The following is a 21,721-nucleotide window of genomic DNA, read 5'->3' on the forward strand; positions in this document are numbered from 1 at the left end:
TCCTTAGGACTCTGCAGAGGTGTCACCTCCTCTCAGAAGCCCTCCTCCCCAGCCCCGCTCAGATCCGGCCGGAGGCTGTGACTGCTCTGTGTGGGGGGAGCAGGTCCACGGGAAGTGCAGTTGCCGGGTGAAGTGAATGGATTTCCCAGCTCCCTCCAGACCAGGAAGCTCCCTGCCCACAGAGCCTGTTGTGACGAATACTCAGGCCGGATCTGATTGCCGCTGCTCCAGCCAGCCCCGTGCCACCCGCGGGTCCTGTGTGCCGCAGGAGGAAGGGAGAGGTGAGTAAGCAGCCCCTTCCTGCACAGCCCTTGCCTTTCAAGTCTGCTGCCATCACAGGCCCACTCTGGGAGAAGGGGCATGAGCCACTGGCCCTGAGGCCCGAGGGCCCTCTTGCCCCTCCCAGAAAGGCCTCGCAGTGGCCCTGGGTCTCCCCCAACTCCATGCGTAACTGCTGGACTTCGGCCTGTCTCCTTGGGCACCAGGGCTTCCCGGGTGGTACAGCAGTAAAAAACCCTCCTGCGGGAGACACAGGGGATGCGGGTTCCATCCCTGGGTCAGGAAGATCGCCACCTGCTCCAGTATTCATGCCTGGAGAATCCCATGGACAGAGGAGCCTGGCAGGCTACTGTCCATGGGGTCACAAGAACAGAACTGAGAGCCCACACACACACACACACACACACACAGGCACAGCAGGCTCCTGGGCTGCCTGCCCCACCTGTCTCAGGCTCCCGGTCCCTGCAGTTAGAGAGCTGCCTGAGCTGAGGGTAACGCATGGCGGAGGGGACATGGATTTTGACGTTGGCCTGGCTCTGAGCTGCAGGCAGGTCGTGGGCGGCAGAGTCCTGTGTGGACCTCTGCTCATTTATTTGGGAAACTGTGACCCGAGAGGGAGTCTGTGTGTTTCCCTGGGCTCCGGCAGGGGCTCTGGGTGACTGCAAGGGGGCATGAGCTAGTCCCTTGGAAGGACAGCTTGAAGCCAGGTGGACCTGCATACTTTGGGGGTCTGATGGCCCTGACCAAGCTGGTGGGCGCGCCGCAGTGTGAAAGGGGAGAGAACCAGCATCTCAGTAACTGCGGGGCGACGTGGGGCCAAGAGCAGTTCCCAGGAGGTATCTGTCTCCCTGCCTGCCTCTGGCTTTCTGCAGACCCCACCCAGGGGGCAAGCCAGGCATTGCCCTCTCCCTTCCTCTCCTTGCACCTCTCTCCTTCCCAGCCCGCCCTGCCTCCCTCCGCCCCATCTTGCCCACCCAAAACCCAGACTGGACACCCAGAGCTGCTCCAGCGGTCTGAGCTCCGGCCTCCCCCGGCAGTCCGGGGGAAAAAAGCAGGAGAGGGCCGGTCCAGGGCCACGGGGCGGAGCGGTGCCCGCCGGGGGGCGTGTCGGGCTCGGCCAATGAGAGCGCGGAGGTCGCGGGCGGGGGGCGGGGTGTCCGGGTTGGCCTCGGGGGCGGGGAACTACCCTGGGAGGGTAGCTGTCCCAGGGCACCCTGAGTGGGCCGGGGCCTGAGCCCAGCCCTGGAAGGGCAGGAAGGCCGGAGCTCACCCCACGAGGGCTCACCTCGCCAGGACGGAGCTCAGGCCGATCCCTGGGAAGGCAGGTACCAAGCTCCCTTCAGCACCCCTGCCAGCCAGGTGCCCCTGACCGGCCGCTCTTACCCTCTGCCGCTGCTCCCTGCAAGTTCCCCGCACCCCAGGATGGGAAGTCGGGGCACAGCCCCAGGTCCTTCTTTGATGTCACCCCCTCCCCACCCCTGGGTCTGGGTTCTGAAGGCGACCCTTGGGCCCAACTGTACAGCTGGGTGTTCATTTGGCAAAACTTGGTGGAGGCCTCCATGGAACCACAGACTCTGGCTACAGCTGGTGGTGGGGTGTGGGGAGCAGACAGGGCCTGGCTACCCTGCCTGGAGGGCCTGGAAGGCTGAGCTGCCCCTCCAGCCCACCCCCAGATGCTCCAGAAGGCCCTCTGGCCTGGTGGAGGAGCTGGGCAAAGTAGGCTGTCGGTTGAGAAGCGCTTCACAGGGGTGCTGGAAGCGGGGCCCTGGGGGCCTAAAGATCTGCCCGACACACACACACACTCACACACACACTCACACACACACGAGTCACCTACCTCAGCTGCGGTCAGTGACCACTCTGGCCTCAGTTTCCATCTCAAAGTCAGGCCCTAAGCCCAGCCCACGCTGGACAGGAGGCTCGCATCTCTGGTTCCATGGTGGCCGTGTGCCCAGATCCCCAGAGTCGGCCGTCGAGGAGGGGAGGGACACTTGGTCTCCGAGAGCAAGACCGGCCCAAGGTCACTCGGCGGCAAGAGGCTGGAGAGCCCCGCTGAGAGTCCAGCACCCCGACCTCTCCCCTGGGCCCTCTGGGTGCCACCCGCCTCCCGCCCCATGACTCAGCACCCTCGCCCAGCTCAGGAGGACTTTTGCTCCCTGCCCGCTCCTGCAGCCTCCCGTTCTTATCCCGGCAGGGTCTTCCAGCAACACCTGCCCAGCATGAGGAAAGTCGGGGCCCCCGGGGGCCAGGGCCAGGCCCCCAGCGGAATGGGCGCCCTGGGCCGCTCGGGGGTCGTGCTGCTCACGTACGTGCTGGCGGCCCTGGAGCTCACCTGCCTCTTCATGCAGTTCTCCATCATGCCCGTGAGTACCCTTCCCCAGGCCGCCTGCCCCATCCCCCTTGCCTTCCTTCCGGCTCCGGCAGGGCCCATGGTCCGGCCTGATGCTGCCAGGCTCCTCTCTCTGGGGCCCCTTCCTGTACTGGAGCTGAGCCAGTTGAGGCACCCCGGGACTGTGCCTCTGGGCCCCCCATCAGCAAGTCCTGGGCTCTGTTGCTCCCGCCCCAGCTCGAGGCCATGGCCCTCTTCACCCACCAGCCTGACACCCATGCGGCTCACTTCCTAGTCTCACTTCCTAGTCCCGCTGAGCCCTCTTCCGCAGATCTCCCCCGCAGCGGGGCCCTCCCCCTAGCACCCGCCAGGTACCCGGAGTCACTTCCCCTCCGGTCCTGGTTGGTCCGGCCTCCTGAGGCTTGCCCACACCCCGCACTGTATGTCACGGTCTTGGATCGCTTCCGTCTCCCCAGCCAGGATGTGAGGGCGGGACCAATCCAGCTGGTTGTCTGCTGCCTGCCCTGGTCTGGACTCTGCCTGGCCCCCAGCAGCCCCTGGGTTTCTGTGGCCCCCATGGCTCACTGGTGCCCACCCACTCATCACCCTCCCCCGTGCACTCCTGTCTGTTCATTCCACACCCCCGTGTGCAGCTGGCCTGCTGGGACTCGCCCTCCTGGGGCAGCAGCTCCCAGTGGACTTTGGAAGACTGGAGCTCCAGAGGTCCTTGTCTGCCTGGTCTGGGTGGGACTGTGGCCCTAGCCACTGACCACTTTTAAAAGTTCCCCAAGAGATTCTCATAAGCAGCCTGGGCCTGCGGATCTGTGTGGGAGCGGGTATGGCCTTTGTCACAAGTCCAGCCATGGCGGGGGTCCCTGGCCAAACAGCAAGCCCAGCACCCCTGCCTCCCAAGCCCGGCTCACCTCCACTGGGCTGGTTCAAGCCCTGTATCCCCTCCTTAGCAGCCAAGGGGCCCGAGCAGGTGCCCTGCTACCCTTCAGAGAGCCGCTGCTGGAACATGAAATCCTGAGAACTCGGGGCTCCCAGTGCCACCTGCCCTCCCACCGGCTCTCCCGGGGGCGGGGGGCATGTGTCTGCTCCACAAATGCTCGCAGGTACCCCCAGTGCCTGTCCTCAGAGCCCAGAATACCGCAGAGCACAGTGCGGACTGGACCACAGGCACCCCAGCGCTGGTGCTCCTGAGCTAGGTGGCACCTGTGACAGTGTGTCATTAGACTGTGCTGCAGGAGGGACCTGGGGCTGCTGAGGAGCGTGGCGGGTTTGGGCCCAGCGGGGCTGCCCTAAGAAGGCGACCCTGTACAAAGCCTTAAAGGAGACATGGGAGTGGGCTGGCCAGTACAAAGGCCCCGGGGCAGCCATGGGATCAGTGCTGGAGGGGAGAAGGCGCTGAAGCCAGGACGGGCTGCGGGCACCCCAAGGGTGGAAGCATCAGCAGGAGCTGGTCTTAGAGGAAAACCGGGAGTCAGTTCTGGATGTGCTGAGGTCCAAGGGCTTTTAGACACTGAGTGCTGAGCCAGGGCAAGATGGGGTCTGCCTCACACCCTCGAGGTGTATCCCGAAGAAGGGAAGGGGGGCCAGCAGCTGCCTTCACCGAGTTCTGAGTCCCTGGAGCCTGGACCCAGAGGCCCTGTCAGGCTCCCCGCTACGATATAAGCAGCTGAGTCCAGGGTCACAGGTCACCCCAGATGCCTCATGGGGCGGTCAGAGCCAGACCCTTGATCACCTCACACGCTGCTCAGAGCTACCCTTCTTCCCCCTTCCCACCAAGGACCCCGGATCGCAGGTGCTGGGGGCCTTCCAGGCCCCTCCCACCGACCCCTCCTATGTTTCAGTACCTCTCTCGGAGGCTGGGCCTGGACTCGGTCGCCTTTGGCTACCAGCAGACTGTGTTTGGTGTGCTGCAGCTGCTGGGCGGGCCTGTGTTCGGCAGGTACGGCGGGGTGGGGAAGTTTGGGGGCCCTCATCCCGTGATGACCCACGCCTGCCCTTGGGAGGTCATGGCCTGGGTGACTCCAAGTTCCCGGACCTCACACTGGGCCCCACTAGAGGGATGGCAGCCCCTGAGGCATGGATGAACTTTGACCCTTCGTTGTTCCATGGCTCAGTCGTATCTGACTCTGTGACCTTCACCATCTCCTGGAGCTTGCTCAGACTTGGCCCCTTTAGTGCTGGGTTAAGCCGCTGTTCCCAGGGTGTCCCGACACAGAACCGCCACTAACTCTGGTTTGTGGCTGGAGAGAGGATGTAACTGGTGAGGCTCTTGTGGCTATAAATGCCCTGCCCTACTGAGCTGGGGGGTTCCACCAGCAACTTTTCTGGAAAAGAGAATTCTGGGAACTGGGACTCCCACTAGCCTTAGTGCTCTGGGGGTGCTGGGCTCACCCTCCTGCAAACCCTGGCGTGGACAGATCAGTGTGGCAGGAGTCAGATCTCAGAGTCACTCCGTGGGAGAGAAGGGGCTCCAGACCCGGTAACGCAGGACAGAGCAGGGGTCTTGGGGGTGGGGGGCATTCCCCACTTGCGCCCAGGAAGAGCTTTCTGTAAAGCATGCATCCCACAAGTTATTCACTAAGAGGGGGAGTGACCGAGTGGGTCAGACTCCCCAAGGTCACTGAAGACTGCCGCATTGGAAGGGTGGAGAAACAGGCCCTGCGAGGAGGGAGGCGGGGACCCGGGCCCTCCCGCACCCTCACAGCACCCGGACCTTTCTGCGGCCCAGCTCCCCGGCCTTCCCAAGGGGCCGGTGTGGGGCAGAAGAGGGGCACCCCTGCCTCCTGCCGGTGAGGGTCATGGGTGTGGGCCCCCCAGGTTCGCAGACCAGCACGGGGCGCGGGCAGCCTTCACGCTGTCCTTCCTGGCCTCGTCTGCCCTCTACCTGCTCCTAGCCGCTGCCTGCATCCCCGCCCTGCCCGGAGTGGCCTTGCTCTTCGCCTCGCGCCTGCCGGGTGCACTCATGCACACGCTGCCAGGTAGGGCGCCCTCGGCAACATGTCCCAGTTGCCGGGGCCCAGGGCTGGACTGGAGGGGGCAGGGGGCGGGGCGGGGGCTTGGTGTGGGCGTGGCCCGAGCCAGGGGAGGGGCAGACGCCACCCTCAGGGGCCCTGGACGCTGATGGAGGGGTGATGTACGGGGTGGGCTGTGCTTCCACGGGGCTGAGTAGAGGGGGTGGGGAGCATGCGGCCTAGGGACAAGTTGCGGTGCAGCTGGTGACGCGGGGGGTGACAGGGAGGGGGCAGGTCGGAGGAGTGGAGGGGCGTGGCCTGTGGGGAGCAGGTGCAGTGGGGAGGCGTGGCCTGGGCTCCGTGAGGGGTCCGCGTGGCTCAGCCTGCGTCCCACCCGCCAGCTGCCCAGATGGTCATCGCAGACCTGTCCACACCCGAGGAGCGGCCCGCGGCCCTAGGCCGGCTGGGCCTGTGCTTTGGCGTCGGTCTCATCTTCGGCTCCCTGCTCGGTGGAACCCTGAGCAGCTCGTGCGGGTGAGTGTCCGGGGCGCGGGCCCGGCCGGGGCTGGGGCTGGCCAGCCAGGCGGGGTGTGGGTACCGGGTCGGACGAGCAAGGACGTGACGGCTCTGTACCACCCAGGCCCTCAGCCCGGCCCCGCCGCCTCTCGGGGCCTTGGTTTCCCCATGGGCACCCTGACCTGGTGAGTCCACAGGAGGGGAACCAGCTGGAACCTCCGGGTGGGCGTGGGCATCCAGGGGCGTGGCCTATGCGGTGGGCGGGGTCTGAAGGCTTAGACAAGCGAGTGCCGTACACCACGAGGATTCCTCAAACGTCAGGCGGGAGGACCTCCAGGGAGGCAAAGGCCCTCACATGTGGACGCGAGAAGGCCTGTGAGGCTGGAGTGGACTGAGGAGGGGTGGGCAGCGCGTCAGGCCGTGGAGCCCTGAAGCAGGGGCCCGGGGTGACCTGGCTGCTGTGTTGAGACTGTGGGGGCTGGGGCCACAACAGGGAAACCAGAGGTGGGGACTGAACTGCTCCATGTGGGAGAGCACCGCGGCTGGACCAGGGGCGGCCGTGGCGCGCAGAGGGCAGCGGCGGGATCTGGGTTGGTTTTGCTGGTGGCTGGGGTGTAAGTGTGAATGCAAGGCCGTGCCTGGGCTTGGGCTGGGCCTGGGGGAGCCATGGGCCTCGCTGAGGTCCCTGCTACCCTGGCTACCCATGGGAGTTGGGTCCCCATCAGGGTAAGTCTGGTGCCTGGTAGATGCATGAAGGAGTTCCCGAGTGGACTGATGGGGGGTCTGAGCTGGAGGAGAATGGGGCTGTGCTCTCAAGTGGGGGGTTTCTAAGCCCTGGGAACTGCTCCAGAGGAGGGCTGGGGCCCAGCACTTCGTGTTAGAAGCCAGGAATCAAGAAAAGCCACCTGGAGGACCCGAAGAGATGGGATTCAGGGGGTATCCAGGCCTGAGGGTCAAGGACGGGACCCACTGCCCACGACTGCGGACTCCCCCTGGACCGGGCTGCCTCCCTCCCCGCTCAGCGTGGGCGGGAGCCTGGTTCGGTAGATGGGCCCCGGGATGAGAGAGAGGGCCTCTGTGTGCCCAGGGAGAGACGAGAAAGGGTCAGGGGCTGCGAGTGAGAAGGAGCACCTGGGGAGTGAGGACAGATGGAGCAGGGGCAGCCCCACCTGCTGACCCTGCGGGTCAGGATCAGAACCAGGACCAGAGCTTCACCGGCCAGCCCGGCCACCTGCCTCCCTGGGCCCTGGGCAGGTTTGCTCACCTTGCGGAGTACACACACCCAGAGGCCTCCTCGGGCCAGCCCCCTCATCCCTCCTGTCTTTACCTGCCCTTGTCCCCAGCGTAGCTGCTGACCCAGGAAAGACCACTCACTCCCCTCCCCCTCCTCAGTCAGTCAGTTCAGTCGCTCAATCGTGTCCAACTCTTTGCGACCTCATGAATCGCAGCACGCCAGGCCTCCCTGTCCATCACCAACTCCCGGAGTTCACTCAAACTCATGTCCATGGAGTCGGTGATGCCATCCAGCCATCTCATCCTCTGTCGTCCCCTTCTCCTCCTACCCCCAATCCCTCCCAGCATCAGGGTCTTTTCCAATGAGTCAACTCTTCACATGAGGTGGTCAAAGTATTGGAGTTACAGCTTCAGCATCAGTCCTTCCAATGAACACCCAGGACTGATCTCCTCCTCCTCGAAGCCCCCAAATCCACCCCATCCCTTCCCTCACCTTCCAGGGCATTCCACTAGCTTCCCAATTCCATCAGCTTCCCAATTCCATCCCAAGGTCTAAGGCTCTTTCTTTGATGGGTGGGGAAACCGGAGCCCCACAGAAGGTAAGGCCCCCCTCAGTGGAGCTCCCAGTACCCCCTCAAGGCCCCGGGAAGTGGGGGTCCTCTGGGACCCCGACGCCCCACGGCAGGGGCTGGCCCCCTGTCTCCTTGTCCGGCCTCTCTGCTAGGCTCACCTGCTCTACCTCCCGGCACAGCCCACGGCAAGGGCAGGCGGGATGCAGAGGCCGCGTTCCCACCCCCCCTTCCCCTTGATGGAAACTGCAGCGGGGGGTGAGGTCTCCCTGGCTGTTTCTGCCTGCCCATCCCAGCCTCCCCTGCCCTAAAGGCCCCTAAAGGCCCCAACTGTGCCCCAGCCCCCACCACCACCAGGGAGCAGGTGGAGGGAGGAAGTGGCCTTGGCAGCTGCTGCCCTGGGCTAGGTACTGGTATAACTGGTTTAGGCCCAGCCTGCAGCTCAGGGCTGGGAGGCCTGGCTACCACAGAGCACCCAGACCTGCGCCCTGAGTCACTCAGCAGGTGAGGGGCAGCTCCGTGACTCTGAGCCCCCAGCCTGGCACCTCGCAGCCTGGGGAGGCCTCCACCACCCGCTCCCCCAGGGGGGCCTCGTGCCCCCAGGGTGGGCAGCACCAGCCTGCCTAGCCCACCGCATCTGGATCCTGGCGAAGTTAGAGGGGAGTCCGGGGGATCAGCTCAGGCGTTTGAGAAACAGGGGCCACCTGTCAGGCGCTGCTGAGAGTGCAACCCCAGGCCCGAGCTAGACTTAGCGTGGGGGTCTCTGCAGGACCCCCTGCTCCTCTAGGCACTAAGGGGCTGCCCCACAGTCACAGATATCACTGAGCCCGCAGGCCAGCACCCAAGGGCTCTGTCCCCCTAGAGGTGACCCAGCCGGGCATGCTACTTATCCAAGCTGGGGCTGGGAGCGCCTCCAGCCACAGACTTTAGAGGTCAGGCCAAGCTGGGTTCAGTGTCCCTGGCCAGCCTTCCTGGGCGCTAAGTGATCCCAGTCCCACGCCATGCCCAAGGGGCACTGTGACTCGGTCAGTGTGACCCCCTCCTTTTCTGGAGGCCTGGGAAGGCTGGTCTCCCCCAGGACCATACCTTGGCCCCTGGACGAGGGGACGGGAAGCCCTCACCCTGCTGATGGAAGGCTCCCAGCCCAGTTAAAACCCGGGTTGATGAGCAGACGCCGGGGCTGCCCTGAGCAGCTCTGAGGCGACTCGGGGCAGCCAGGCTGCCTGCCCCACTGCCTCCTGCCCTGACTCGCCGAGGCCGTGTCGCCTCCCCACCCAGGGGTCGTGCAGGCCCTGCAGATGGACCCTGGTGCGTCAGGCCCTCGGGGGTCCACGGGTGGGCGCTAATGGCTGAGATTAGTGGGGCTGGACCTCAGCTTAGACCTGTCGGCCGGACAGGGCTCCGGGAAAGCCCGCGCAAAGGCGGAAGGAGCTGGGGGCTTGTCTGGGGACCTGCCTGGGCAGAGGCTTGGCGGGCACGGAGGCTGGACCACGAAGGGTTAGGCCGGACACGGCTTCAGGGCCGTTTTCTGGCACTTGAAGCCAGAGGGGGGCTGAGTCAGGGGTGGCCCTTAAGGCATCCATTGTCAGACACAGTTCCACCCACAGTGCGGTGGCCAGGGCTCAGCTAGGACAGGGGGCTTCTCCCCCCAAGCTCAGACCGGGTGGCTGGTGACTCCAGGAGGCCCCTCATAGCCAGGCTCCACCTGAAGCTGGGCCCAGCTGACCCCAGGCCCCTCCAGGAGGGACAGGACTGGGGTGCGCAGGTCAGGAGGCCCTGAGGGGGGCCTTGGCGGGAGCGGTCCCCCGCTGGGAGCCCTGGAGCTGATGGGGAGGGCAGCTCCAGCTCACGAGGAGTGGTCACCTCAGATCAGGGCGGGAGTCGGACGGTGTCGGGCAGAGAGGATGAGTGTGCAGAGCCCACACGAGGTGAGCAGGTGGACAGGCCTCCCACCGCCTGATAAGGTCAGATCGGCAGATTCCAGGCCCTGAGATAAGGATGAAAGGCAGTGTTTTTGTGGCTGCTGACATTTGACCAGTGCCCGTGGCAGCCGCGACCAGCCATGGCCGGTTCCAGAGGCATCCCCCGGCGGGAAGCAGGCGCCTGGGAGGGTGGCCCCTGGGAGCCCAGCCCTCACTGGCATCTGAGGAAAGGTGTCACCCAGCAAGCTAGCCACCGAGAAGGGACAGAGCACTCGGTGCCCTGAGTCCGACCCAGGGCCTTCGAGGGTCTCTAGGGTCTGTCTGTTTGGTCTCCCGTCAACCCATCCGACCGAAAGCAAGAGGGAGTGAGTGGACAAAGACACGAACCTGCCTGCCTCATGGCCCACACCCAGTTTGTATTAAATAAAAACTGTCCAGTGAGCCAGGGGACAGACGGCCCAGAGCCCCACCTGCCTGAGCTGCACCCCAGAGGTGCCCGGGCCGGAGGCAGACTCGGGGGGTGTGCTGACGACAGAGCAGGGGCGAATGGGGGCAGGAGGCAGGAGGGGGTCCCCACTGAGAAGCCCCACCATGGGCAGCTCCCCCGTCCTCCACTCGCCTTTCTGCCGTCTTGCCCGGGGGAGTCAGAGAGCGCTACGCGTGCAGGACACCCCAGGCTCCCCGGGCAGTAGGGGCCCCCACACCTTCCCGGGGCCTGCCGGCAGCCCCATGCCCCTTCAGTTCACTGGCCACCCCACACGGGACAGGAGAGAACCCCCCAAAGAAGGGGCCTGGCGCCCAACTGCCCACCCCTCGCTTGTCACTAGCCTCCCAAAATAACCATCTAAGTGGCCGCCTCTGCCCTCACGCATTTCCGGGGCCTCTGGCAAAGAAAGCTGGTTTTGTCCTTGCCCGGGCAGGCCTAGAGCAGTGACGTGTGGGCCTCGGAGGCCACAGTCCTGAAGAAAAGGCCCTTCTCTCTGGCTACCAGGGCTGGGGTGTCCCTGCCATCTCGGGGAGGGGGCTGTGGGGTCCAAACCCACCCACATCTCTCCCAGGGGCGTCCAGGGTCCTCTGACCCTTCCCACCTGGCAGCCGATGGACACACCCATTTGTCCGGAGCCTGAGCAGCCAGAAAGCCCAAATGTTCCACATCCCGGGTGGTGGCGTTGGCCAGGGGACCAGAGACGGGCCCGTGGGGAGGGGTGGGGTTCAGGGCCCGCTGCAGCCCTGACCAGTGGTATGAGCCCCGGCAGGTCCCAGCCCAGGAATGAGGGTGGCCAGGGCCCAGCCTCTCTGGTATGGAGTCCCCACGGGCTTCCTTGATCCCACGTGGAGGAGATCCCCGTCCTCCCTGGGGCTCCGCGGGGTGCTGTGCATGTGTACGTGTGGGCACGTGTGGGCACCTGTGCTGAAGTTGGGGCGGGAGAGTCCTCTGTCTGAAGTCTGAGGAGAGTCAGGGGCAGCTAGTGGCTGCCCTGTCTGAGGGCGCAGGGAGCCTCTCCCAGGACACTGATGGGGTCTGGGCCAGGACAGCTGTCGTCCGTTTGGTCCACAGTCTGGCCCATGGGGGTCTCAGAGGAGGGTCCCACCCAGGCCCCCCCGCCCTAGGGGGCGGATAGTGGCCCTGGAGTAGAGCAAGCCCTTTTCAGAGGATAACGTACCCGCTGTGGAGGCGGGCAGGGCCTTACAGAGAGGGAGGGCCCTTGCAGGATGTGTAGGAGTTTTCTCTGCTGTGGAGGGGCAGGGTGTTCTGCCATGCCCAGGCCTGGAGGTCCACGCAGCCTCGCTCAGTAAGAAGCTCCTGTTTCTCTCCTCTAGCCTTCAGGAGGAAAAGGGGACAGTCAGAAGGGCCAGGCCCCAGCGCCCTTGCTCCTGGCTGACATGCACGGCCTGGCTGGTACTGGAGGCAGAGGCCTGCCTGTGTGGCCCTGGGGGGGGTCACAGGCGGAGTGTCCCTGCGCTGACCCACGGAGAGGAAGCACACCCTCAGAAGTGAAAGCCAAGGGGAGAGTCTGAGTCACGGCCTTGGTGGGAGCGCAGGCAGGTGGGCAGGCGCCCTAAGGGCTGTGTCCTGGGTCTTTAGGGGCCAAAGGCCCCCCACCCTGCGGGCCCAGCCTGCCCAACGCCCTCCTGGAAGTGGGGCCTCCTGAGACCCACTAAATGCCGGCCTGTCTGCCCCAGGAGAGCAGGGAGGGCTGACGGCCCCCGAGACACAAATGGGCCCACGGGGGTCCCACGGCCTTCCATGTGGGCGCATGGGGCTGAGACTCAAAGCCAGGTCCTGGCCCACTGGGCACGTCGGGGCTAGTATCTCCAGCCGCTCCTGGTGCCCCGGCCCCAGTGCCACCTGGCACCCCACTCACCGTGAGCCAGTGTTGCGCCTCTCTGAGTCACCCAGGGCAACCAACAGTCGCCTTCTCAGCCTCCATGCTGGGCAGCCCCTCCAGTCCTGCCGAGGCGGAGGCTGGAGGGCTCTGGGGACCGGGTCTTTCCGCCAGGAGCCTCAGTGTCCTGCTCCCCAGGGTGGGTGGGACTCTTGGCGCTGCCAGGGATGTCCAGGGGAGTCTGGGGGGCATCCCCCTTGCTGGGTCCCGTTCCCCAAACACGGCCCCCAGGGCTCACAGCAACCCTGTCCTTCGGGAGCCTTCTCACCCTTCAACAGGCTGGGAGCCGTGCGTCCCCAGGACTGTGGCTGCCCACTCCAGGCCCCCGCCCCCGCCCCTCTGGGGCTCAGCATCCCACCCCCATGGCCGCCCACCCTCAGAGACCCCCAGGGATGGAAGGGTCTGTTCCTCCACCCATCCCCTAATGAATGCGCCCTGAGGGTCCCGTGTCCCGCCCTCCAGACCGAAGCCGGGGGAGGTGGGAGGGGTGGGGTGAGAGCTGAGAACAAGCTGTCCAAGCCCCAGTGCGGCTGATGGGCCGGGGGGCCCGCGCGGCCTGGGGCCTGAGCCCCGTGACCACTCGCGCTGCCCCCAGGATTCAGTGTCCGGTCATTGTGGCCTTCGTGGTCACCCTCCTGGGAGCCCTCCTCAGCGTCACCTGCATCCCAGCCAGCACCAAGGGGGCCAGCGCCCACGCCCAGACCACACTGCCAGGTGAGCCCTGCCAGGTAAGCCCCAGGAGGTACACTGGTCCAGGTGCACACAAGGCATGTCCCAGCGGGGCGTCCCTACCAGACGCGCCTGGCCAGTTACAGCCCCCAGGTATGCCCCCTGGGGATGCAGCCAGTGTGAGGCGTGAGCCCTCCGCCCCCAGCAGCCAGCACCCTGGACCTGGGGCCCGCGCTCCCCCAGCCCAGCCCTCCCTTCAGGGACACTTTGCCAAGACCACGGCGAGCCAGAGCAGCCGTGGCGGCAGGGGCTGTGCCCCGGGCAGTGGGCCCGCAGGGCCGGGGACATTCAGCCGCTGTCCGGTGGGCTGACGGCCCCTCCGCCTGCCCCAGGGAGACCCAAGGCCAGCGTGTTTGATCTGAAGGCCATCACCCGCCTGCTGCTGCAGCCAGGCGTCCTGCCGGTGTTTCTGGTCAAGGTCATCTGCGGCCTCCCCATAGGTGAGTCCGGGGCCAGGGTGGCCGGGAGTTCCGGGGTCCACGGCCGGGAGTCCCGGGGGTCCGCGGCCAGGAGTTCCGGGGTCCGCCGCCGGGAGTTCCGGGGTCCGTGGCCCGGAGTTCCGGGGTCCGCGGCCGGGAGTTCCGGGGTCCGCGGCCGGGAGTTCTGGGGTCCGCGGCTGGAGCACCGCCCTTCCTCTGCCCGGCCTCTCGTGCTCCAAGCCCCCCTGAGCCCCAGGCCCACATCCGTCCCAGGGAGGACGCAGCCCACCGGTTGGTGCAGGCCTGGGTGCCCGGGCCAGGAGGAGGACAGACCAAGGGTCTCCCCCTCGCCTCAGGCCCCAGTCACCCCTGCTTCACGAAAGCTCTCGCTGCCCTGCCCAGTGGCTTCCGAGGCCTCTTGGGACAGTCCGAGAGAAGACAGTGGGTCTGCAGGGGGACACACGCATTCTGCCCACCCCTGCATCCCTTCTCAGGGGCCTGGGGACACCCCTGAGCAATCAGGCCCAGGAGCAACCCCTCCGAGCCTGTGTCGGGGGTCCTCCACCCAGGGAGCCTTGCAGAGAACAACCGTGAGGCCTCGCTCACAGGTGCTCAGGCGTTCCCACGTGGGCGCTAAAAGGTTAACCCCTCCTCTGCAGAAACGCTCTGCCCTTGCCATCGGGGGAGCCCCTCCCAGCTCACCTGCCCCAGGACGCTCAGCGGGGCACAGTAATGGGAACCCAGGTCATCGACCTCAGTTCTGGGTCCAAACCCTCCCACCGGGCATGCCCGGGCCCCCCGGTCTCCCATCCCCTCACCCCTCCAGACAGCCTTGGGGTCTGCCCACCCCGGGCAAGGGCAACTCCGGGCACCTTCTCACTCACAGCCCACGGCAGCCCCGTGGGGCAGACCCACCAGGGAGGACCTTGGGGAAGGCTCGCGTCGGTCCTTCCTGAGCTGGTCGCCGCGGGCAGGCCCCTGGTGCCCCGGCGGGCCAACTGTCATGGGGGTAGACAGGCATGGCTGCACAGCCCTGACCTCTGACCCCTGACCCCTGACCCCTGACCCCCACCCGCCCAGGGCTCTTCATGGTCATGTTCTCCATCATCTCCATGGACTTCTTCCAGCTGGAGGCCGCCCAGGCCGGCTACCTCATGTCCTTCTTCGGGGTCCTCCAGATGGTGAGTGGGTGCCGGGCACACCGGGTGGGTGGGCTCCCGGCACTGCCAGGGTCCCAGGGCCTCACAGACCAGCCCCTCGGTTTCTGAGCAGCACGGGAGCCATCCTGCATGCCCACCTTTCAGGTGCCCCGTCCACCTTCGCTTCTGGCTCGTCCCCTCTCTCCCTGCTCACGGTTCCCACAGCTTCGTCTGCACCCGCGTGCCCTGTCTGCCCGAGCCTTGCAGATGGCGCTAGCAGTAAAGAACCCGCCTGCCAATGTGGGAGGCGTAGGAGACGCAGGTTTGATCTCTAGGTCGGGCAGATCCCCTGGAGGAGGGCATGGCAACCCACTCCAGCATCCTTGCCTGGGAAATCTCATGAACAGAGGAGCCTGGCCAGCTAATGGCCAGAGTGCGCAGAGTCGGGCACGACTGAAGCGACTTTAGCACACACACGCACGCACGCACTCTCTGCCCGTCCATCTGCCCGGGGGGTCCCATCTGAGAGGGGAGGGGGGAGCTTCATCCGCACTGGGGGCTGGCGAGCCCTCAACCTCCCATCAGGAAACACGTCAGAGGCCCATGGCCCTCCCCGCGTCCACCTGGGTACCGGTGGTGCCAGGCCAGCCGGGGGTGGGGAGTGGACCCCCGTGGGGGGCGCGTGACCAGGAGAACGGCTGGGCTCTGTGTGCCTCGCGCCTGCCCACCGGCGGTGCGACCGTGGCGGGGACAGGTGGCGACGTGCCTGCCGCCCCCCGGGACGTCTGCCTGACAGCCGGCGCGCGGGAGGGGCTATTCTGGGATCTGGCGGGCAGCGGAGGGAGCGCTGAACCTCTCCGGAAGCGGGTGGCGGTCCCGCACCTCCAGGCCATCTGCCGCCCGAGCCTCTGGGCCCGGGGCTGGGCTGGACCCCGGACTGAAATAGCCGTTCCGGGGAGGGGCTGGCCCCCACCCCGCCGTGGGCCTAGCTGCGTGGACTGGGAAGTGCCAGGCTGGTGGGGGAAAATAGATAAACATAAAACCACAGTAACATGGATGCTCTGAACTGGGGGCCGTGGAGCCTTGTTCTAACCGGCCCCTCCCGGGACGTCCCTGACGGCCCAGTGGTTAGCACCCCAGGCTTGCACTCTAGGGGGCGCAGGTTGGATCCTTGGGTGCGGGAGCTGAGATCCCGCATGTGTGTGTTGCAGCCAAAAATAAATGAATAACATTTTTTTAATTAAAAACATATATATGTATATATATCTTAAACAAGTAAAATAAAGAGCTGCTCCCAGCCTTCCAGGGGCCTGAGCTCGTCCTGGGCTCCCTGAGGCCAGGAGACCAAGGCCAGGCCCTGGCTGAAGTCGGCAGACCACTTGAGACCCCCAGGGACGGACCTTGATAGCCTCAGGCCTGGTGCAGGATGAGGGTGGGCCTGCCGTGATGGGCTCGGGGCTCCGGTGCCTGTAATGATGGGGTGGACAGGTGGGCATGGGGGAACCTGGGTGCAGCCTAGGGACCCTCCCCCAGGCCCACCAGGAAGAGGGGGCTGGGGAGGGGGAGCCTGCAGAGCGGCTGGGTGCCGGGCCTCAGGCCTTCAGTCCCGCAGGCGAAGGTAGGGGCAGCTGAGGCCCTGAGCTGTGTCTGTAGAGAGGGCCTCTGTCACCTCCATCCCATCCAGGGTAGGGCTGGTCACCGGGGGTCCGGGGAGGGGAACCCGCAGCTGCTGAAGCTGCCCTGGCAAAGCTCTTCCTGCCCCACCCAAGGGGCTCACTGCGTCTCCCAGCTCCCTGTGTGTGGGGATCCTTGGGGTTGGGATCTCAATGAGGACAGCCCACGTGGTCCTAACGTGGAAGGGATGGCACTCACTCTCCTCCCCTGGGGGGCACTTGCAGCCCTCTGTCCCTCCTGGGGGGGCCCCCACTGAGCCCTCAGGCCCCTGCAGGGATGCAGCTTGTGTCCTGCAGGGGGAACAGAGACAAGCCCCCACCACCTAGGCGTCTGGTGGGTCAGGGGAGACAAAACCCAGGAGAATCAGGGCCCTTGTCAAGGCAGAGATTGCTGTTTCGGTGGGGCGGCCAGCCAGCTGGGGGCTCTCCCCCGGCCCAGGGAGAGGCCCGGAGGGAGAGAGCCTCACGCAGGGAGGGGCTGCAGGTGCAAAGGCCCTGGGGCGGCTCGGACGGCCGGAGGGGAGAGGACTGTGCTCTGAAGGCCTGCATGGGGGGTAGGCTGCAAAGCCAAGAAGGACCTGGATTTACTGATGTACTCGCTGTGGGTGGGGCCTTGTGGAGGCCGGGTGTGGTCTTACCAGCTGGCTGCCCCCGCCCCTAGGCTGTGTTAGAGCAGGGGTGGGCAGGGGCAACTGTGTGCCTGTGCCCGTGTGACCTTGGGGGAGGTGGTGGCCACGCGGGCCAGGGCGGCAGGGAGTGGGCTGGGTGAGCGGACAGGGTCTCCATGTGGGAGGGTTGGGAGAAAGTGAAGTTTCTGACTAACTCTAGTTACTAGTTCACTAACTCTGGTTTCAGGTAATAACCTGGACGGCAGGAAAGCTTAGGCTTTTTTTTAAGTTAATGGGAAAAGGGAGAGCTGACTCCCAGCGCATCAGGGTCCTGGTCTCGGGGTCTGTATGAAAAGTGGAGACAGATTTCAATCTCTCCTGGTTTGTTGGTTTCCTCTGGGGTGTCAATTACTAAAAGAAACTTGTCAAGTAGATCTTCCCTTTAAACAAACAAAATGAAGATAAGCAAGCGTGAAAGTGGGATTTTTTTTTTTAAGGACACCCTTGGTTGTGGTTTGAGACGGTTTCATGATGCCAGGCAGGCAGCAAGGAGAGGGCTCCCTCCTGGTCCATGGGGCTGGACTCGCCCCCACCCCGGGTCACACAGCCCAGCCCGGGACACTGACCCCCAGCTCCAGTGGGCGCTGCTCCAGCCTCACGGTTCCCCTGGGCACTTCCTGCCTGCCTGGTGGAAGAGGCACGGACCAGCTAGGGAGCCTCACCCCGGCCTGGGAACGGCCTGTGGGCTGGGCTTGTCCTCTGAGTCACATCCCAGGTGTCAAGGGTGTCCCCGCTCTGGGCTTTTCCTCCCACCCCCATGGGGAGGATCTGAGGGCAGGAAGGGGAGCTGAACCCAGCCCCTGGCTGGCTGATCCTGGGGCTGAGCTGGTGGGGGGCAGTGGGGGGCAGGACAAGGAGGACAAAGCTGGAGGTGGAGAGCTGAGCAACAGTAGGGGTCTCTCGGGGAGCCTGTGGCCCTCTCCTCTCCTGCCCAGGCTCAGGACAAGCCCACCAGCCTGGGCTCCACCCCACCCCACTCTGGGACCCCGGGCCTCAGTTTATCCGGTCACCGTGGGAGTAGTGGCCCGCTGGCCTGGACCCTGGCCCCAGTAGGTGGTGGCCGAGGCGCTTGCCTTCCAGGGCCAGGCCTCGGAAGGGCCAGCTGCTGGAGGACCCCACACGGCCACCAGGGCCCTGGGCTCACGTCCCAGTCCAGCCCCTTCCACCCCCAGCCCCTGTGTGCCCTAGCCTCCCCATTTGTGGCAGCTCCCAGCTCTCAGACCAGATAGCCGAGAGGGAACCGAGGAGTGTGGTGGTGGGCCAGGGCACATGGGAGGGGGCTCCCCAGGGCCCCAGGGCTGGACTCAGGGCCACACTGTGAGCTTTTCACCCTGTAGTCGCGGCCTCCCCATCCCTGTCAGGAGTTAACCGGCCCTTTCAGGGTTTCCCTGGTGGTTCAGATGGGAAAGAATCTGCCTGCGATGCAGGAGGCCCAGGTTCGATTCCTGGATCCGGAAGATCCCCTAGAGAAGGAAACGGCAACCCACTCCAGTATTCTTGCCTGGAAAATCCCATGGACAGAGGAGCCTGGGGCAGGCTACAGTCCATGGGGTTGCAGAGTCGGACACGACTGAGCGACTAACACTTTGACTTTCATCACACCTGAAACAGCAGAGATGCAATTATTTCTGGATGTGAAACATGTATGTGCATGGGTGGGTGCATGTGTGTGCATGCATGTGTGTGCACGTGTGTGAGACCCCCAGGCTGCAGGCCTTGTCTCCCCAGAACCTTGGGGCCATCATGGGAGTTGCAGGCTCGCCCCTCTGCCCTGTGCCTTGTCGCTGCTGGGGCTGGTGTCAGGGGCCCAGGGGTCGTGGGCAGCAGGGGAGGCCCCCAAGTCAGCCACAGCCCAGACGCCCTCCCAGGCCCGGCTGTGCCCACCTCCACTCTCTCGCCCTCACCCAGGTCATCCAGGGCCTGGTCATTGGGCGGCTGAGCAGCCACTTCTCCGAGGGAGACCTGCTCCGGGCCAGCGTGCTGGTCTTCAGCGTGGTGGGACTGGCTATGGTGAGAGACCCCCCCCTCCATCCCACTATCCCTGAAAAGAGCAGGGTCCCAGGACCTCTCCACTGGTCTGCACTTGAGCCCCGAGGCTCTCTTGCCCCCAACTCCCACCCAGGACCACCGCAGAGGGACCTCAGGGGTGGGCGACCCCTGCAGTCACCACAGCTTCCACCTGCCTCCCGCCAGGCACTGATGGCCAACGTCTTCCACTTCTGCCTCCTGATGCCCGGCCTGGTCTTCAGCATGTGTGCCCTCAACGTGGTCACCGACAGCATGCTGACCAAGGCCGTCTCGACCTCAGACACAGGTGAGTGAGGTCCCCGGGCTGGGTGAAGGGCAGGCCCTGGGGGGCTCCCCGGCGCTGCTCTCTGGGGAGCTTGATGAGCAGTTTGGGGCCAAGCAGCTGCCCTGGGTTGGGACCCAGTGGGCACTGGGTAGGATGGGTGGCCAGGGGTCTGAGTGGGCAGGGTCGGGGTGGCGGCCCACAAGAGGGTTCAGGTGAGAATCCTGCACCAGGCCCTGCACCAGGCCCTGCTGATCAGCCCCAGGCCAGCCTGGGGGAAGGGAGGAGGGCTTCCTGGAGGTGGCATCTGATTTGGTTGAAGTATGCACAGGGTTTCACTAGGAAGGGGAGGAAAGATGGCATCCCAGGCTGGCCCCAGCTGAGCCAGGGTGTGGGGTGAGGCTCAGAAAGGCTGCTGCGGAGGCTGGTTAGGAAGAGGGCCAGGCACAGAGAATGGCAGGAGGCCAGAGAGGGTGGGGTCAGCGTGGGGACACCTCCCAGTCCCTGCCGGCACAGGCTCAGGTGCCTCCCGAGGGACCAGTGACTGACGGCTCACAGCAGCCTCAGTCTAAGAAGCCCCTGGGCCTCCCAGTGGGGCTCAGACACCCCCCAGACACACCCCCGCATCCCACTCTGCAGCCCGCCTTCCTTCTGGAGGCCGGGGAATTTCCAATCCGGACTTGGGGGGTGGTCCCTGGACCTGATGCTCCCCAGGCTCTCGCCCCACACTGCCCTGTGCATAGGGCTGGTCAAGGCCAGGGGCTCCTGTGGGCTGGCTGCAGTCAAAGGCCTCCACAGCAGCAGGGCCAGAGAGCTCAGGGCCCCAGCTGACCCTCTGTCCATCCACCTGCGTGTCCAGGAGGGGCAGACAGATTCAGAGTCCCCGCTGACAGTGGGGAGGCTGCCGGACAAGGCGTCTCCTCAAGGCTGCCTTGGAAACCCCCAGGGCCCCCCAGATCTGTGACTTTGTGGTCTTGGGAGGCTAGACTGGTCCTGGAGGGCTTCCTGGAGGCAGTGAGCCGGCTCTGCCCAGAGGCCAGGAGGAGGAAGGAGGGGAAGACCTGGAGAGATGAGGGCAGGGCCTGCAAAGAAGCAAGAGCAGCGGACCCAGCTGCCAGGGGCACCACCTCTTAGCTCGGAAGGAGCCAGAGCTGGTTCCCAGCGCCAGCCTGGGAACTGGAGAGGGCAGAGGGGGCGGTAATTGCTCCCTGGTGTTTGCGGGGCCTGTGGGCGGTGGGAGGGGCTGCTCTGAAATTCCCCCTACGCGGGCCCTGGGCCTGGGCGGGGCCTCGCCAGGCCACGCCCACCTGGTCCACGGGCGGGCGGGGCTTTCCAGCGCCAGAGAGGAGTCTCTGAGGACCCGGCAGCCTGGACCTGTGGGCACACGTTGCTTGGTGGCCCTCATAGGGCACAGCTTACAAGGGGAGGGTAGAGATAGGGGGGTCAGGTAGAAGGGGTGCAGGCAGCTAGGTGAGCCTGGGGAGCAACTGCAAAGAAGGGGGCGCCCTTTGAGCACCTGAACCTCCCCCCCTCCGCCCTGTGGGGGTGTTCCCTCCAGTCCACTCCAGGGCAGTAAAGGTCATGGGGGTGACCTGGAGTGTATCGTGGCCCACATTACACCCCAGCCCAGCCCCCACATGGGGGCCTCCCCGGTCTGGGCTGGGCTGGGCTGGGGTGCTGTGTCCCTGGCAGACTGGGAGGGGTGGCGCCTGGCTCACGACCTGGGGCCCTGCTCCCAGGCTCCTCCTGTGCTTGGGCGCTTTCTGGAGCAGGGCAGAGGCACCACATCCGGAGGCCGCAGTGCTCCCCACGCATGGCCTGCAGAGAGCAGACCGGCAGGCAGGCCAGGTGGAGCGAGCTGGGGTGCGGAGCTGGGGACAGGGGGACAGGGAGACCTGGGCCGTGTCCAGGACTCGGGCCGCTGGGGCAGTGATGCTCAGGGACTGGCCAGGCCAGGCTTGACCCACCCTCCCCCGCCTCAGGAACCATGCTGGGCCTCTGCGCCTCTGTGCAGCCACTGATGCGGACCCTGGGGCCCACCCTGGGCGGCCTCCTGTACCGCAGCTTCGGCGTCCCTGTCTTCGGCCACGTGCAGTTCGCCGTCAACTTCATCGTCTTCCTGGTCCTCTGGAGGCAGCCTGTGCCCCGGAAGATGGGCAAAGCCCAATGACCTTGGCCCCAGGCAGACTGGCAATAAACTCCCTCGGGACCTCTCGCAGCCTGGTTTCTGCAGGCTCCTGCCTGCTGGACAGGGGGTCTAGGGAGGGGGTGGGGTGCCGCTTTGGAGGCTGGAGGGCTTCCTGGAGGAGAGGGCCTGCAGCTGGGCCCCAGGGGTCCAGGGAGAGAAGAATCACCCAAGAGCATCCCAGCGTGAGGTGGGTCCTGGCCCTGGAGTCCACCACCCAGGCCAGCAAGGAGTCCTTCCTGCTGCCGTCCAGACGACTCTGCCCGCGTCCCTAGAGATGGAGCTCTCTGCTCACCCGCAGCCCCAGTGCCGACCCCTCGCCAAGCACACTCTGCCTGCACACCCTCCATAGCCCTTGAAATTGCTTCCACTGGTGAACGGAAAGAGGACAGGGTCGTTTTAAAAGGTCAGGCGTTTGAG

The 21,721-nt window shown here is 65.5% G+C and overlaps 1 protein-coding gene across 2 annotated transcripts; it reads left to right on the top strand.

Annotated features, from left to right (window-relative positions):
• Nucleotides 1-183: 183 nt before the first annotated feature.
• SLC22A18 (solute carrier family 22 member 18) lies at nt 184-21,330 on the top strand. 2 transcript variants are annotated; one of them, XM_027532189.1, is made up of 11 exons: nt 184-281; nt 2,474-2,642; nt 4,462-4,559; nt 5,438-5,598; nt 5,973-6,105; nt 12,794-12,912; nt 13,260-13,367; nt 14,427-14,527; nt 18,735-18,836; nt 19,020-19,140; nt 21,099-21,330. In XM_027532189.1, the coding sequence occupies exons 2-11, from the start codon at nt 2,499-2,501 to the stop codon at nt 21,284-21,286; spliced, it is 1,275 nt and encodes a 424-aa protein (XP_027387990.1). In that variant the 5' UTR covers nt 184-281; nt 2,474-2,498; the 3' UTR covers nt 21,287-21,330. The 2 variants fall into 2 exon arrangements, with proteins under 2 accessions (XP_027387990.1, XP_027387989.1); XM_027532188.1 differs by lacking the exon at nt 184-281 and adding an exon at nt 1,472-1,604.
• The last annotated feature ends 391 nt before the right edge of the window (nt 21,331-21,721 follow it).

The sequence above is a fragment of the Bos indicus x Bos taurus genome, chromosome 29, assembly GCF_003369695.1.
Source record: "Bos indicus x Bos taurus breed Angus x Brahman F1 hybrid chromosome 29, Bos_hybrid_MaternalHap_v2.0, whole genome shotgun sequence".
Taxonomy (NCBI): Eukaryota; Metazoa; Chordata; class Mammalia; order Artiodactyla; family Bovidae; genus Bos; species Bos indicus x Bos taurus.